The sequence below is a fragment of the Eleginops maclovinus genome, chromosome 20 (genome assembly GCF_036324505.1).
Source record: "Eleginops maclovinus isolate JMC-PN-2008 ecotype Puerto Natales chromosome 20, JC_Emac_rtc_rv5, whole genome shotgun sequence".
In the NCBI taxonomy this organism is placed as follows: Eukaryota; Metazoa; Chordata; class Actinopteri; order Perciformes; family Eleginopidae; genus Eleginops; species Eleginops maclovinus.
This window is the reverse complement of record NC_086368.1, coordinates 8,543,755-8,561,883: the sequence shown is the minus strand read 5'-3', so window position 1 is coordinate 8,561,883 and position 18,129 is coordinate 8,543,755. Positions and strand designations below refer to the sequence as shown.

At 40.6% G+C, this 18,129-nt stretch overlaps 1 protein-coding gene across 3 annotated transcripts in view; it reads right to left on the bottom strand.

The window, feature by feature from the left end:
* Positions 1-18,129, bottom strand: part of lactbl1b (lactamase, beta-like 1b) — a 45,054-nt gene that overhangs the window by 12,673 nt on the left and 14,252 nt on the right. Inside the window, exons 1-5 of one of the 3 annotated variants that reach the window (XM_063909993.1) lie at positions 14,311-14,545; positions 9,999-10,074; positions 7,659-7,869; positions 6,290-6,396; positions 610-767 (exon numbers count right to left, since the gene is read on the bottom strand). In XM_063909993.1, the coding sequence (XP_063766063.1) occupies positions 610-767; positions 6,290-6,396; positions 7,659-7,869; positions 9,999-10,058 (536 nt within the window). In that variant the 5' untranslated portion in view covers positions 10,059-10,074; positions 14,311-14,545. Of the gene's footprint in view, positions 1-609; positions 768-6,289; positions 6,397-7,658; positions 7,870-8,073; positions 8,279-9,998; positions 10,075-14,310; positions 14,546-18,129 lie in introns of those variants that run through there. The other 2 variants (XM_063909994.1, XM_063909995.1) reach the window with 2 other exon arrangements.

The window sequence follows — 18,129 nt, the reverse complement described above, 5'->3', positions numbered from 1 at the left end:
AGTTGAAAACATTTTCTAACAAATCTTAGTTGATAAAAAAGTTTGAAATATCCCCTTTTTATTCTATTTAAATGGTCTGCAAAAGCTAACTGTGTGCCAACACATTGTATGTGTTAAGCTAAGGGCAGGTTATCTCTAAACAGTTGACGAATCACAGCAGAGCCGGCCAGCTAACCAGTCAGAACATGACTGGACTTTGGTTTCAGACAGAGGGTGAATAGAGGTGCTGCAGCACAGGCAGTATGAAAAAAATTAAGAGCTTTTTGAACATTAAAGCATAGAGACATGTCCCAGTAGAGGCACACAATACAAATATGAACCTGAAAATGTCCTCAAAAACATATAAAACCAAGCTTTTAACTTTACATAACAGATCCCACATTATTCACAATTACCTCACCACCAAACAAAAGGACTCTTTGAATCCTTTCAAAGTAATACCATAAACCAGAATGACTATTATGACACATAAAAAAGAGACAACGTTTAATATTCTTGCATTCTTGCAGCATTTTGTAAGCATGTAAAACATGTCAGAGGCACAAAATACAAATATGAAACTGAAAATGAGTATAATATGTCTTGCTTAAGGTTTCATCTGGTACTCACCTGTAAATTGTGTACTCATTTGGGGCACCTGACAGAGGGTCACTGCTATTCCTTTTTCCAAAGTTACCAGTCCACAAAACAGTGTCATTTAAGATCACAATGGCCGACAGTGAGGGAAGGCTGATGGGGTTGACGGTCTGTCGAAGCAAAACATCCACCTGGAAGAAACAGAGGGATTTGAGGAGTTCATTCTGCAAAGGTATCCAGTTAAGATGTATTTTCGGTTAGCTATTTATTACATTTTTTCCGAGAAAGAAAGGCTATTTGTTTTCCCCTGCATCCATTCTTAATGCTAAGCTACAGCCTCAAGAGTGTTATTCATCTTCTCACGCACCTCTAGACAGGAGAGCAAGTAAACAAACCTTTACAACATGTGTACAAAAGGAGTACTATGGAAGGGCCCTGCAGAAGGTTACACGGTACATATACTAAGGAGGAGGCTTTTCTGAAAAATAAAAATCATGAACGCTCTAAATCAAATCAAGTGTAATTACTGCTACTGGCCCTTATCCCATTGAAAGAAAGAACCAGGGGTGAGAACTTGTACAAGGCATTCAAGGACTTTGTGCGTGAGTACAAGATTCCCATTCATAAAATAGTGTCCTTTACGGGGCACCAGCGATGATCGGTGTTCGTTCAGGATTTGTCGCATTGTGCAGAAAAGACCCAGACTTTCCACCATATGTGATACACCAACAGGCATTGGCAGCTAAAGCAATTGACATGTCACATGTAAAGAATGTTGTTGTTAAAATAGTCAATTCAATTCCGGCAAAAGCGCTTCAGCACCGGCTATTTAAGTCTTTATTGGACGAACTCGACTCTGCCATGGAGATTTGATCCTTCACGCAGATGTAAGGTGGCTCAGCCGGGGCAAGGTGCTCCAGCGTTTTCTGGATTTGCTGCCAGAGATCATCAGTTTTCTGAAGTCGAGGAACAGGAGTATGAGCAGCTGTCCGACGATACTTGGTTATTGGACTTGGGGTTCCTTACCGATCTGACAGCAAAACTCAATGACCTTAGCCGAGAATTGCAAGGGAAAGATCGAGAGCTTGGTCACATGATTAGCGCAGGGGAGGCATTCAAAGTGAAGCTCAGTTTGTGGACCACTCAGTTAACACATGTAAGGCTGACACACTTCCCAAATCTTGAAAAGGTGTCACAAAACCTCACAGACAAAATCGCTTTTCATCCTGAACAATTCTGCGCCCATTTGAACAAACTGACATCAGAATTTGGCGCTCGATTTGTGGAGGTACAAGACATGGGGCAAGTAGTTGGTTTTGTATCAAACCCTTTCCTCAGCATTGACATTGAACAGCTGTCAGTTAAAATGCAGGAGGTGTTTACATTACCTATGGGCGTTGACATGAAGATTATTGAAATGCAAAGCGACATTGAATTGAAGACCAGAGCAAGAGACCAGGACTTTTGGTCTCTCGTGAGTAGAGAGAGGTCTGATTGTGTCATGCGCTTAAACTGAAGGCCTACTTTGGCTCCACATACTTATGTGAAATGGCCTTTTCACAAATAAAAACAATAAAATCCAAGTATAGAACTCGTATGATTGACGCTCATCTTACTGACTGCCTTAGACTGTCAATCATTAACTATCAACCAGATTTCAAAAGACTTACAGATAATGTGCAGTCACAGCAGTCTCATTAAAGTCAGGCTGATAGAGCAACTTGAGCATTGAAAGATATTGTGCATTGAACAGAGAAACTTAATATGGATTGTGTGCATTGAACTGTAGGCTAATATCTGTAAATGTGAATATTATTAATTGAACTGAGAAACTAAATAGTGTGCATTGAACAGATACTGTAAATATTGATAGTTTGTATTGAACAGATATGCCTGCCGTAAATATGAATATTGTGCCTTGAGCAGATACTGTGAATAGTTTGTATTGAACAGATATGCCTTCCGTAAATATGAATATTGTGCATTGAACAGATAACTGTGCATAACTGTGTTTTTCTTTGTTTGTATGTATGCACGTACATTGAGCCTGTTGTAACAGAAATCGATTGCAAAAATAAATATGAGATGAACAGTCTTACTCCTAAGTGGGTTTTTTGGAAGATATCAGATTGGTAGATCTCGGTTTACAATTTGGAATAAAAATGATCTCGGGCTTGAAAAGGTTGGTTACCACTGGTCTATGGCTACAACCCAGCCAGGGCTATTCAACTTCATTAGCAAGTGGGCCAAATAAGAAAATCACAGGGGGTTTGTGGGCCACACAATACTTTGCCAAGGAATCACTACAAATAACTCTTACTTACAGTAGTGTTAATAGATACTAATACATTAAATTAACTACTATAACACGTGCATCCCTGTTTTTCACTTTAATTGTATCACCATAAATCATTGCAAAAAGCAACCAGTCTATAAAAAAGAAGTAGGAAAGCTATGGTTACAAGGCTCGACACAAAAGTGCACAATGTCGCATCTTTACAACTAAGGAGACATGAGGTTTTTTCCCTCCAGCAGTTCCATGTCCACTAATGTACAAAACAAGATGAACATCATAAAACAGTATTCATCACATTAACAGTAAGTAGCCCTGTTTATAATATCCTCAACACTTCCAAGCATACATAAGGTGCTTTGAAAACAACACAAATCCATAAAATGTAATGCTAAATGCAAATAGAACATAGGAAAACAATAGCCATCAGACTCACACTAACATTCATGTCTTGGAAACATTTTTACAGTTAGTAGGCTTGTTTGAATGACCATAACATGAATGACCATAAAAACAGATCTGCTCATAAGTGGTAAGAGCAATCCTGAGACACTCATGCAACTTCTCATTGGTCATGGAGCAACGTGCCCTTGTTTTGATGGCATTCATATAAGAAAAGCTAGAATCACAAGTATAGGTAGATCCAAACATTGTCAGTATCAAGGCCACCTTCCTCATTGTGGGGTACTTATAGTGGCTAACATGGTTAGACCAAAAGTCTACCACACCCTCAGACTGCAGGAGCTGTTTTAAAGCAAAGGAAGACTGCACATCAACCAGCTCCATCTGAAAGAGGCTCTCATCAATGCAAGACAGTACCTCTTTTACTTTTACACAGAAGTCTGCATCAGGCTTGATGCAAAATGGGTCACGAGCAAACTGCAATACTTCAATTGGAATGCTGAAGCCTTGGAATCTGTCAGTAAAGTTTTCAGTCAATTTTGTCATGAAGTCTGTCATGACTGGTGTTATGTTTGCCCTGGGTGATGTGGTCATAAATGCACTGAGTTGTGGGAAATGCAGCAGTTTGGTTGTCATTAGGTCTGTTTTGAAGATCGTTAGCTTTGTCTTGAAGGCATAACGTCTTTCAACCAAATCAGCGATAGACTTTTCGCAGCCCTGCAGTTCGCAATTCAAAGTGTTCAAGTGTCCAAAAATGTTACACAGAAAGTAAAAACATCTGCCATATGGAATTCATCGAAAAGCATCTCGGCTCGACAATCGTATGAGCGGCCCCGGCGGGGAAAACCAAATAGTTTTTGTGGGTGGAGCCTGCAACGGAGCGCCGGGCTAGGCCCCTAATTGGCAAACATCATCATGCACGATACGATTGAGGGAAGAAGAGGTGCAGGAAGGCCAAGGTAGAATGGCTGACGGACATTAAGAGCTGACGGGGAAGAAGGTGATGGATTGCATGACTCTCGGTGTGGAGACGGGTGGTAATCGAGGGTCATCAAAGTGCCCAAACGGCCAACGGTCTACGGGACTGACCAGACCAAACCTGATGTACAATTCTGAGGTAATTGTACTTGCTTGAATGTTTTGTTACTCAGAGGGAAATGTGGTACTTTAAAACCCGTCCACAGTTGTTTACAGAGGTAGAAGAAGTATTCAGATTACTCACTAAAATAAACATGAAAAAAATACTTAAAGTACCAAAAAGTACTCATTATGCCCAAAGGCCCATTTTAGTATCAAATATATGAAATTACTTGACTATAATCAGAGGTGGAAGAAGTATTTAAATATTTTACTTGAATAACAGTAGCCATACATTAATGTCAAAATACTCCATTACAAGTAAAGGTCCTACATTTTTAAGTAAAAGTGCAGAAGTATTATCAGCCAAATGTAAATGTAAGTATAAAAAGTAAACATGTACTAATTCTAAATGTCTTCAATATGTGATATATAATTGTATGATCATTAGTTGGATTAGAAACATACACATTTAGTCCACTTTAATGTGTAGAGATTCATTATGCAAAAAGTTTATCACATGATTTTTAATGCAAAATGTACTGTGTGAAGTGTAAAGTAGCAATGGAAATACTCAAGCTGTCTTGATCTTAGTTTTGTATTTAATGTTTCATATTTATATTTTATACTTGCCTCGTTTTCATTCTGTGTTTGGGTCTGGATTTTGTTACGCCGTCACAGTATGAACCGACAAAGAACACAGGGGAGACAGGGCTACACACACAAGACTCATCACAGAGTCAAGACAGAGCTACTCATCATAGTCAAGACACAGCTGGAGATTGCAAGAAAAAACAGCAGGGGAACACAATGAGATATTCACACAGGCTGGAAAACTAAAAGACAGGAAGTAAAACTAGACAACACACAAAGAGGAAATACATTTCAATACAGTGTAATATACAGTAATAATAAAAATAAAAATGGACACATTATAGGAAAACTTAGACCATGACACAAGCAAAGTACCAGTACTCAAAAAGTGTACTACATGTGCTTATTTACTTTCCACCACTATTCATATATCAGCTATAGTTGCTTGTTTCTCAAAGTAACCAACAATCAACACAACAACCAACTTTTAAGGTTTTAATTGGACCACCGTTTAACCCAGTTGGTTGAGCTGGTTGCCCATGTACTGGGGGGAGGGGGGGGGGGTAGATACCTGCCTGGGCCGGTCTCCCCCTTTAATGCATTTACTTAAAAGGCAAAAAGAAAAATCTGTCCATTGACAACTTACAATTGTGTTACTCCTCACAATAAACCAGTGGGGGGTTAGGGTCCTCTGTCAGGTTCCGGATGACTAACTTCCCTCAGAGAGCGAGTCCCATCAAACTTATCAGATGATCTCATTTAAAAAATAGCTCTGGTGTCTCAAGGGACAAAAGTATCCAATTCTTCACAAAAAAGCCAAGATAAGGTAATAAATAAATGTGAAGCAGTACCAGGTTTATCTTGGGAACCCTTTTTTTTATACTTTGTTTTTTTGCGCATTTACTTTGCCATAGGTGCCTTGTTAAGGGAAACATGAAACCCCAGAGCAGTTACTTTGATGTCCCACTTCGCTAAAAATATTAGTTAAATGAGCACATAATATAAATTATATTGCTATTCAGGAAAACCAGCAACTTTTTGTTGGTGTGTGAAACCTGCAAGCGACAAATAATGAATTCTTTAAACATAACAATCAAATTCATATGCTTGATATTGATTTGCAGTCTGTCTGGTTGCAGAGAAGAAAGACACTTTTCATTTCAACGGCAGAAACAATTTTGACTGAGTTTTAATCATTCCCCACAGTATATTTTTAATCTCCTTCTGTCAACTGCAGCATTTAGTGTGAAGGATTACGGAGGTCAGCATGTACATTTCCCCAGACTGGAGTGGGCATGATAGAAATACAACATCAGTTATAGTTCTGAGCATGACGAACGACTCTACCTTTTCCAGAGCCTCCTTCAGGCTAGGGATAGGATGCTCCAGCTGGAGAGGCTCGGGGAAGCGAGGACACATCATCTCTGATTCGGCATTGCGACCCCTCCCTTCATCTAGGCGGTGGGTGGGAAATGAGAAAATGAAAAGGTAGAAAGAAAGAGCGAAAGAATACCATGGGAACAGACTTTCGTAATTCCCACGTGACATTCGAAAGAATAATGTGTCAGCTTAACAAAGGCATTAGGCTTTGACTGGCTAGTTGGGGGCTTCATTATTCTCCTCGCTTCCTAATGAAACCCGAAGATCTTTCACGATACAATTTGACAGGTTATATTATACATCACCTGCACATCTCAAAAGTAGCCAGATCCCAGTGTGAATTCTGGATCATTGTATGATATTCAAATATGTCTCATCATTTGCATTATCATTCTAAAGCACATGAGGAATTGTTATTTGGAATAAAAAAGATACCTCAGTGGTAAATCAGAACATTTGAAATCAGGGTTGATGGAGATCTGCTTTTTACATATTTTATATTACCTTACTAATCATATACAGTACAGTCATATGGAGATTATGAAACTGGACCGTGCTTTAGAGAAGTGTTTTGGCTGTGAATGAATTATATTAAGAGATGATACATTTTTAACACAATTAAACCAAACTAATGAACTAAAGCATCACTACGTGATACCTTCTGCTGCTGTGTTGGACTGATTATGGATTACAGGGACAACAATAAAAACATTTATAATTTTTGTATTTTATGTTTACATGCTTTAATGTTGAAAACGGTCTTTATTTTTCTCATACTGCTGCAGCACCTATTTTCACCCTCTGTCTGAAACCAGAGCCCAGTCTGCTCTGATTGGTTAGCTGGCAAGCTACAGTCTGAGAGATGATCAATTTTCTGTATGTTTTAATTTTGACAATGCCATTTCACACACTCGCAACTGTGGGATAATAAATTATAGGAGATTGTCCTAAATACAGCTTTATATCTCCATAATTATGAGAGAATGATGTGTTGATCATCAATGTTACACTAACCAAGGTTGTGGGTTGCTGTGGCTGTCGGATTAGATAAGAATTAGCAAAGCTGCAAACTACGATTTAGCGTTTAATGTCATAATTAAGATATTACGTTACGTTTTTTGGATGTCACAGGTTCAAGGTTTCACGGACAGGGACATTTTTCATGTAACAGAAAAAGAAATCAGGAAATGAAAACTAATTTTAAATTATCTTTACCTCTCACACTAATGCAGCACCTGTAAAAGGTCATTGATGTTTTATGATGAGCTATAATAATTGAATTCACAGCTTCAAGAAATTCCTCTCACACATCCTGCTATTAACTACAATGCCTCACCTCGCAGAAGTTTTGGCATCTGATATTGCCAGAAGAAGCATCCTGTCATCACCAGGGACAGCACGAGGAAAAACGACAAACCCAGCTGGCTCCATTTCACCTTCATCCTGTTTGTTTTAGTGAGTCCTTCAAATTTGACAGAAGCAGGAGCAGGGTCAGGGACAGGGACAGGGACAGGGTCAGGGTCAGGGTCAGCAGGAGGAGGAGGATGCTTGAATACAGAAAGACGAGGAAAAAAAACACAACAACACATCAGAGAATGTTAGAAGAAAAAAACATAGATTATACACGATAAATGTTACCTATATTCTCCTCCATGCTATGAGTTGGTATAGTTGTACAAGTCATTAGATCTCTATCACCTAGTTCCCTACAGTATGAACAAGTGGTCCCTGTAGCACTTAACAGTACTTACCACCTGATGCTTCAAAGGCTAGAGCAGGAAGTACTGGCTTACCAGTGACACAGAGATCTTCTTTATCACAGAATCACCATCCTCAACATTTACTCAGAGTAAGTTCTACCATGTAAGTGAGTCCTACTCCCCAAAGGCAGTAAATGGTGTCCCACGGAGGTTTTCCTGAGCAGGAGAAAGGCACAGACTTGGACTTCCATCTCTGATTTCTCACTGACTGTGCCGTAATCCCAGGCCATCGGCACTCCCGTTCCTCACAATTCAATTTCCTCTGCTGCAGCCACAGGCTGTTGACATCATAATCCCCAGATTTACTCAACCAAAGCGGCGGGGGGAAGTCTTAATCCCTAATCCCTGTGAATCAATTCACTTCAGTCCAGCCTTAGCCTTGTGGAGCCGGCCACAAGCTGACAAAGATGACACCCACTCAGCCAACACAGGTCCAAATGGGGTGACACGGTACGCCTTTTAGCATCTGAATGAGCTGAAAACTCAATGAGATCACTTGGGTGGAGTACATTTGGATGAATTTGGAGAGGGAATGACAGACACTTTGTGGTGTTGATGGTGATTTAGAGAATGACAGGGGATATGATGCAGTGCTGTCAACAACTTCTTTGGCCACTACCGGTTACAGAGTGCACAATATACAAGAGAGTCCAAGACGGTTTGTTTTAGTAACATTTTACATTTGGAAACACAGGCACAGCAAGAACAGTAATTCTGCTCACTCGCAAACAATGTACAGTATATGTTTAATTATAAGAAAATGCGAATAAGGTCTTTTACCATGCAAAAAGGAAGAGTTGACAGAACATAAATACTGTGTTTGTGGTCCATCGAGCTGCAAATGTTCTTTTCTACCAACTAATATGTAAGTAATATATAAGTCAATTCTGTTTTTTAAACAATGCTGACCGCTACACTTAAAACCAGAATTGCAATAATGATTGCTTAATACACTCATGTCTCATCATTCAATTGAGAGTTGATTAAAACATATACCTTAAAGTGTTTTTCACTACCGTATGTATCTGAACTGGTTGGCCATGGCTGATAACACTTAAATAAAATGTCTTTTAGGTTATACAAATAAACAAATGATATGTTAAGATATATAATCTTTGTCTGATTCTGATAAAACCACAATGAAAGTTGTAGTATTTATTTAAAACGTCTTGAAGTTACATGTGCTCTTTGATTATGTAACATTAGACATGTGTAAACTTCAAAGACAGTAGCAGCCTTCAAATAGTGACATCACACAAAGCGTGGCTGTCTTCAAATTCAGTTATAAGGCGATTAAAGATAAAGTGGAAAGGCAAAAAGGCTAAATGTATTTCTAAGTGTAAGAAGGACTTTAAAAATCCATGAACAGGAACACTTTATAGGGATATATCTTGAAGTGAAGTGAATTTAACTTAATTTTGTTGAATTCACTTGATTAAGTCCTGTCTGTGGATATAAGATTTGGTTTCTTCACAAAAAGACAGAGCAGAAAGTACCAGAAAGTATGCTTTGACTACCAGGATTTAAAATTATATTAAACTTATTGAATATAATATTTTGATTCCTATCTACATCCAGTGGGAAGAGTAAATACAGTGAATAAAACCCACTCTAGAAAATCTTGGCAATAGATAGCATTTATATCATCACAAGGTACATCCTGATCGTTCTTTCACTTTGCTTAATCACAAGATATTAATGGTCTCTCCAAAGCTCAGGAATGTATATGGATGATTATAGATATCATGTTGCGATGTTGAAAATCAAGTGTGAATGCAAGGCTGATGCGGCTGATCCTGATTGCATAACCTGTGATAGCTGTAGGGCACAGCAGCTGGCACACAGACCCACACACGCACTCTCTCTGTCTGTGTTTGTATGTGGCTTGTGTGTGTGTGAGAAGTGCTTGCTTTTACCTGGTCTTGAACCCCATCCTCTAAGGTCTCTCTCAGAACTTTACTCCCCGCCTTGCCCATGGTTTTGCTGCGCCAGCTGTCAACATAAAAAAGGCTGGTTATAGCTTGCTATAGTGACAGCTTCTGCACAAGATTTTCTTTCCCAGCCTCTGTTTGATACTATAAGACAGCAGTGTCATAAAAAGATGTTAACTTTGCAGTTACCAGGCTTGCAGATTAATGGATTACATGTTATCAAGACACAAGAAAAAAATCCTTAAAATTAATAAAAGATGCAATCAGACTAGAACATATTGTCTTTGTTGTAAACGGATCACATTTTATTTTGTCTTTCTTTACTGTTCTGAAGGCTAATACTTTAAGTGTGAATCTATTTGTCTTCTGCCTGAAATTTGCTTCATGAAATAGTGTGTGTGAGTTTAACTGTATGTATTAAACTAGAACGGAGCATTTTCAGAGCTTAGATTTTATTTCAGCTTTTTTAAACTGTAGTATGTACTCTGTGTTTCATTGTTGGTGTATAGGCTACTTCCTGAATACGCTTAATGAAATGTAGGTTTTCCTATAAATAAAATCCCTGAGCATAGGACACAGTTTTGATACTAAATATCCTGAGTTCTTCTTTTCGAACGTCAAATTGTTCCACTGTCTTCCGCAATACACTTAAGCAAAACATCTTACTGATATTTCATTTATCTTTTATTTATTTGAACTGCATTTTATATTGATTTTGATACTTAGATTATGTAACTGATTATGTGTTTTTACAGGTAACTATGATTGTACTGGAATACACTTTTAAAGAAACCTTCCGATCCCTGGCAGTCTGTGACGCTGCTCTCAGTACAGAAGGTCCACAGATATAAAAAGTGAGAGCATTAGGAGCTGACAGCAACAGGAAGCAGGATCACTTTGTGGCACTTTGTTTATTCCTGGATCAAAGTAGACTCTGATATTAAGAGGACAAAACAGACCGAAAACATTGCATGACTCATTGTGAATTCACAACCAAACACTGTATTGGAGTACCAGCCTTTGAGAAAATGATCCCTATAATGAATATTATTTTTATGCTACAAAAGACAGTAAGAATATGCATTGTTGGAAAGTACACTTTTGAGGTACTTTCCTTTCGCACTACTTTATACTTCAACCCCCCCCCCCCCCCCCCCCCTCACGTTGCATTATAGATATCTATCTACAAATAATACGTAGTCTAAAATATGTTCCTTAACCTAACCATGTACCAACTTAATTTCAAAAATAGTGTTAGTCTGTAGCAGAAACTGACATGTAGAGATAAAGATTCATAGAGAAAACCAAAGATAAATGAGAAATAACAAACAATTACATGAGGAAACATTTATAATGTATGGCTGTTTTTATTTTTTAATGAATTTACAAAAATACTGGGATAGTTAGTTCTTGTTTCCTTTTAAATGCCTAGTTGTTTCGCTCCAGTATTGTTTTTTTTCTTTCACTGTGACTACATATAGTAAAAGTCAATATTTTATTTCTACCTGATTCATAAAACTCCATTCATTATAAAGTGTCAGCAACAATAAATAACTTTGACAAGAAGCACACCCTTATAGATTAGCTTGTTGATGTATCTTTAGATGCAGACAATTTGTTATGTCTTCAGGCAAAATCTATCAAAGCATGTTTTCATCAAGCCATTCTCTGTCTGCATTAGAGTATAAAAAAAGGTCAGCCAACAAAACTACTACTGAAAAGTTTGCTCAAATTGTACACTGCAGTTGCAATCTTGCTAAATTGAACTGAGTCATTGTATAAAGTTTGCAGTTATGATGTTTAATAAATGTGAGTCATTTCAATAATTTACCAAGGTCTCTAATGCTTTTTCTTTAAATGTAAAGAATAAAAGTTGCACATATAAATGTGGAGTGTATTCCAAATCTCACCATTGTTTTCATTGACATCAGAACCAAACTACCATCATCATTTCTTACCTGACAGTCAACCTCAAAAAAAACAATTTTCTGTCTTTGAAAAATAAGTAGCAAGGTAATATCTTGCCAACTTGATTTCTGGTTTTCACACCTGAATACCAAATGCATAGGGGTAGTTCACATAGTGGATCATTCATCTTTACTTTTAATTGTACTGTAAAGACGCACATTAAGAAAAAAATTCCATTTCGAGTCCCCCCAACCAATCAAAACTCCATCAAATATTCACAACTGAGCTAAAATATGACCTGGCATGATACTACTTTTTACAGTCTGCATTGTGTGCGAGCACTAATGAGCCAAAAATAAGGCTCTCAAAGCAGCTTCTGAAGTGCTGATCAGGCTGCATCTTTTACAGTCATGCCATTAGATTTTGAAGTGAAGATGCATTTCTATGATGTATCGTAGTGGGTCATACATAAAGTCATCAGTAAGGACAGGTTCTGGGACATTAAACAAGTTAATGTATAGTCTAAGAGTTCGCAGGTCATGAGTCACACAAATTATTAGTTTGCCCAGCCAGAAGGACCAGAGCTTTTGGAAAAGATTGCTGGTAAAAGACATAGTGTACAGGTATGCCAGCAGCTCAGTGAGGATTCAGCCTAGACTACTGTATGCACCGCAGTGCTGGCTTAATGGCTGACATCAGCATCATCAAAGTCTGACACTGACACAGAGAGTTCAAAGTAACACAACTAAGGAGTTATGTAACTCTAGCTGCCTAAGTATAGCCACAAACATTATAAAGGACAGTTCACACCCCGGTTTTCACCTGTTTGACTTGAGCCCTCCTTGAGGCACTACAGATGTATAAAAGCAAAGACAAACCGACTCAAACACAGTTTCTGCCCCAGAGAAATCATGGCACTGAACTCTTGCACTAATACCCCTTATTCTTCCTCCCCTGTGCAATAACCCACACATGTGCAATATATATAATGTATTACAACACATACTGTACATATTTATATATATTGTTATCATTTGATGTATGTATGAATGCTGCATGTCTTGTTTTGATGGCACCTTAAAAAGGAGTAGCTTTACTCTTCTCATTGTACTTGTATAATGAGAATAAATACTTCTAATCCAATCTAATGTGTAAAAGACATAAACATGTATTTGCTTAATAATTCATCAACAATTTGATTGAATGCAATAAATGTACTTTTTTTTACTGATGTAGGTGAAGATGTTCTTTACACTTACCTTCTTCATTGGCCTTGCTACCATCGGACATCATTAAAATGTACTTTCATAGATAGATCTAATATAATAATGACCGCTGCCGTTCTTAATCCCAGTGGTTTAAAGTAACTAAGTACATTTACTCAACTGTACTATACAATATTGAGATACTTCTACTTTACTTGAGTATTTCCATTTAATGCTACTTTGTACTCCTACTCAACTACAATTCAGAGGTAAATCGTGTACTTTTACTCCAGTACATTTATTTTGTACCTTTAGTTACTTTACAGATTTAGATTAATGATGCATTTTGAATCCAGGACTTTTGGTTGTTGGTAATTTAATCAAATACATGATCTCAGTACTTCTCCAACTACCTCTGCTTAATCCTATTACAAGGTTACTTTTTGTACTGAGACAACACATGCATTAATGATTTGCAGGCTGCAGACAGAGAGAGTATGATTCTTTGATACATACTTTTGGTATGTATTACCCTAGAGGTTTTTTAACTAAAGGTTTATAGAAGATTTGCATTGTACATAACAGCACAACATTCAAGCTTAGGATACATTTTCTGCGCTTAAAATTCTCAACTGACTTACATGTTCTCAGCGCTGCTAATCACAACTAAAGTGTGTAATCGTGTAATCATATGTAGATAAGATGAGATGATAATTAAGCGTGTCGACTGATAAGATGTCAGCTTTAAAACAAAGGTTCTGATTAGCCCCTAATGAAATTAAAAAGTAACTTTATCGCTTAATTATGCCTTGTCAGCATAAAATGTGCTTTTCTGCAAAAAATAACAAATGTAGTGATGTATAAGAGCAACATGTATTTCTTATTATATCAGTATAATGTTCTGTTTTCAGACCGGGTCAAAATTGCTTTCTAAATATGAACCTTTTTAATCTTACTTAGTAAAAAATGATTAAACTGACTTGTTAAGATGGGCTCCTATTAAATATCATATCCAGCCTTGTGTTCATAGGCAGGCACATCATTTGTGGATGCGCCACATGCACAAAGTGTCTAGCATCGAGGCTGTGGAAAAACATGTTACATAACCTGCAATGAATCGAGTGCCTCTTTTTCTAGGCCATGAAACATCTAAACGTATATTGATTAATTCCATGTACACTTACCTCAGGTTCTGAATCTACTGACGGTGTGCCTCCCTCCTCTTTTATCCAAACAGAAAGACAATAATATTTCGCTGTTGTGCCGTCTGGGTTTGGGAGCTTGCAGCAGGATACTGACAGATGTTAGTGTCATGGCTATGTCTAAATCCTGCTTGTGTCAAACCCAGCATTCTGGATTAACCATCACAGCCAATGGCCACATCTGCCATGCAACAAAAATGGGTGCCCTCTTATGTGTGCAGAGTGTGTTTTGTGTCTATGTGTGTGTGTGTGTCTGTGTCTGTGTCTGTGTGTGTGTGTGTGTGTGTGTGTGTGTGTGTGTGTGTGTGTTTTTCTTTTCTTTTTTGCATTTTTTTTGCATTTGCATGGCTTTTGGTTTTAATAGAAAAACTTCACTCAATAATACAAAAAGCCAACCGGTGCTTATTGCTGAACTGAATACAGTTTTGAGCAATCATAGGTTAGAAGCATCATTAATTGACTTGGAGCTGTTTTTCTCCAAACACTCAAAATATTGTTTTGTCAGATGCAGAATCAAAAGCCACTCAGGCGACCCTAGCCTCTCCCTTAACTGAGTTTTTGATGACCTCCGGCCTTATTATCTGCAATGTTCCCATTCCATGTTAAATGGGAACACGGCACACAGCCACTTGTTGGTCAAATGCATTTAGGCAGAAACTGATGAACACAGATAAGGGTTCAGACAGGTTTGTTGTCTGTGATGCACATGGGAAGCTAACAAGCTAGCGCTGCTAAATAGAATATTGTTCCATTCTTGTAGGCATGAAGGTGCTTTAAAATAATGAATTGCTCTTGGGAACATACAGCAGAGATGTCAACAATATATGTAGGCGTATGGCTTATTGCATAGAGTTGCAGGCTTATTGCAAGCTGCTGCGCTCACCAGGGCTTGTATTATGCACAAGATCCCTGATGATATGAGAAGGTCTGCTGAATTAAATGTTCACTATAACATGAGCGTTACACAATCCCTTTGTCACACTAATACCTTATCTGGATGATAGGTATGTTGTTATTCAGAGATCAGATCAGAGGTTTTGCAAAGGACTTAGGACTTAAGGATGTAAGCGGAATATATTTAATAAGATCAAATATGCTGACATGTGTGAAAAAGCTTGTGAAAAATGCATAGTGAGATCCAAATATGAAGTTTGTGTTCTGAAATATATCTTTCTCTCCATTTAATCATTGTACATGCATATATATCATCTATTAAGTGTGAGACAGCATGTAAAAACCAAACACTCTCCTATCAATCCATTTCCCTTGCCACCTTCTTGTTAGCAAAAACATCCCATCCACTTCCGATCCCTCCATTTAATTAATTCTATGTTCATTATATGCTGCATGTATGGTATTATTGCCAACCACTCTTTCCATCATTATTGTAACTGACATCGGTAATCCTTATTCTTAAGCATTAAAATACTAAAGCTTCTGGAAATGGGAAACACAATCTTTTGTTTTACATCAACAATCAGATACAGTGGTCCTGTGCATTAATAAAATGCTCTACACTTCATCTGACCTCTGCAGTGCTACATATGAAAAATACATCATGTAAAACAATCGGGTTCCTGCAGACTGATGTAAGCCCTTGATAAAATTCTGCCTTTTAGAAATCTTACTTAAAAATATATTTCCTAGCCAATGTTACAACAAACCATATACAAATTGAATTAAATATAAGCATATTCCAATTCCTGTTTATTTCTCACTTCTACACCTCACCTAACACATGTTTATATTAGTGGGCAGCTATCATACTGTATATAGCGCAGTAAGCAGAGTGGTGGTCTGGTGCCTTGCTCCGGGGCACCTTAGCAGTGCTCAGGAGGCGAACTGGCAACTGTCAAAGTACCAGTCGACGCTCCCGGTGTCATGATCCGCCCGATACACCCTTCTCGTCCTCTGCCTTGCCCCCGGGTTGTCCGCCCGAGACACCCTTCTCGTCCTCTGTCTTGCCCCTGGGTCGTCCGCCCGAATCCCGCCTCCGGACCCCCTCCACCCACTCTTTTGGCCTTGGTCATGCGTGTCCACATTTTATGTATTTATGGAGAGTGGAGGAGGGCAGATTCTAAAGAGGCTCAGGATGCAGCTCTTCTTCGTGCACACCGGGAATTGACAGATAAGCCCTGGTTAGAGAGCTCACTACCGGACTATTTAAGGACATTTGTCAATTCCCCAGAACGCCTGCACCCTTTCCTTAAACATCGTCTCACAGCAGCCACCAATCCCTTCTTGGGATCCCGCCTGGCCTTTGGAGGTCCACGGGGCCTGCAGCATTCGGCTAAGGGGCGCAGGGTCCGGCTACCAGCCCGTGCTCCTGCTTCCGATCCTCCTGCTGCCAAACCTCCTGCAGCCAAGCCTCCTACAGCCAAGCCTCCTACAGCCAAGCATCCTGCAGCCAAGCGTTCTGCAGCCACGCTTCCGGCTCAAGTTTTGGCCCTAGAAGCCGCCTACCCGGCTGCAGTTCCGGCCCTAGCAGCCATGTTTCCAGGCCACTCCCTGGCCGCCATGCTCCCAGCTGCAGTCCGGCCGACTCCAGCTACTCCTGTTCTGTTGGCAAACCGGCCGACTCCAGCCCCTGCTGTCCTGTTGGCGGCCCGGCCGACTCCAGCCCGTGCTGTCCTGTCGGCGGCCCGGCCGACTCCAGCCTCCCCTGTCCTGTTGACTCTGGCCTCCCCTACTCCAGCCTCCCCTGTCCTGTCGACTCTGGCCTCCCCTACTCCAGCCTCCCCTGTCCTGTTGACTCCGGCCTACCCTACTCTAGCCTCCCCTGTCCTGTCGACTCCGGCCTCCCCTGTCCTGTCAACTCCGGCCCGGCCTGTCCTGTCGACTCCGGCTTCCCCTGTCCTGTCGACTCCGGCTTCCCCTGTCCTGTCGACTCCAGCCTCGACTCCGGCCTGGCCTGTCCAGTGGACTCCGGACTGGCCTGTCCAGTGGACTCTGGCCTGGCCTGTCCTGTGGACTCCGGCCTGGCCTGTCCAGTCAACTCCAGCCTCGACTCCGGCCTGGCCTGTCCTGTGGACTCCGGCCTTGACTCGGGCCTCGACCCCAGCCTCGACTCCAGCCTTGCATGTCCAGTCGACTCCAGCCTTGCATGTCCAGTCGACTACAGTCTCGCCTTTCCAGTTGCCTCCAGTCTCGCCTGTTCCTGTTCTGTTGGGGGTCCCGCCGTCACCTGTTCTGATGGGGGTCCCGCCAACACCTGCTCCGTTGGGGGTCCCACCGTTACCTGTTCCGATGGGGGTCCCGCCAACACCTGATCCTGCGCTGTTGGCGGTCCCGCCGTCACCTGTTCTGATGGGGGTCCTGCCAACACCTGCACCTGCTCCGTTGGAGGTCCTGCCGTCTCCTGTGCCGATGGGGGTCTCACCAACAACTGCTCCTGTTCTGTTGGGGGGTCCCGCCGTCACCTGTTCCGATGGGGGTCCCGCCAATCCATGTCCCTGTCCAGTCGGGGGCTCCGCCGACTGAAGCTCATGTCCCGCCGACTCTAGTTCATGTCCCGTCGGTGGTGCTACCGGCCCCTGCACCTGCCTCTTCCGGGGTCCCGCTGACACCAGTACCACCCGGTTTCCCTCCAAAGCCATCTCCTGCCTCTTCGGGGGTCCCGCTGATGCCAGTACCAACTGGGGTCCTGCTGACAACAGTTCATATCCCGTAGGGGGTCCCGCCGACTGGTGCTCCTGTCTCCTCGGTGGCCCTGCCGCCTCCTGCTCCAGGTGCTCCTTACTTTCCTCCAGAGGCGTCTTGCTGTCCTACAGCCCGTCGTCCAGAGGCGTCTCGCCGTCCTCC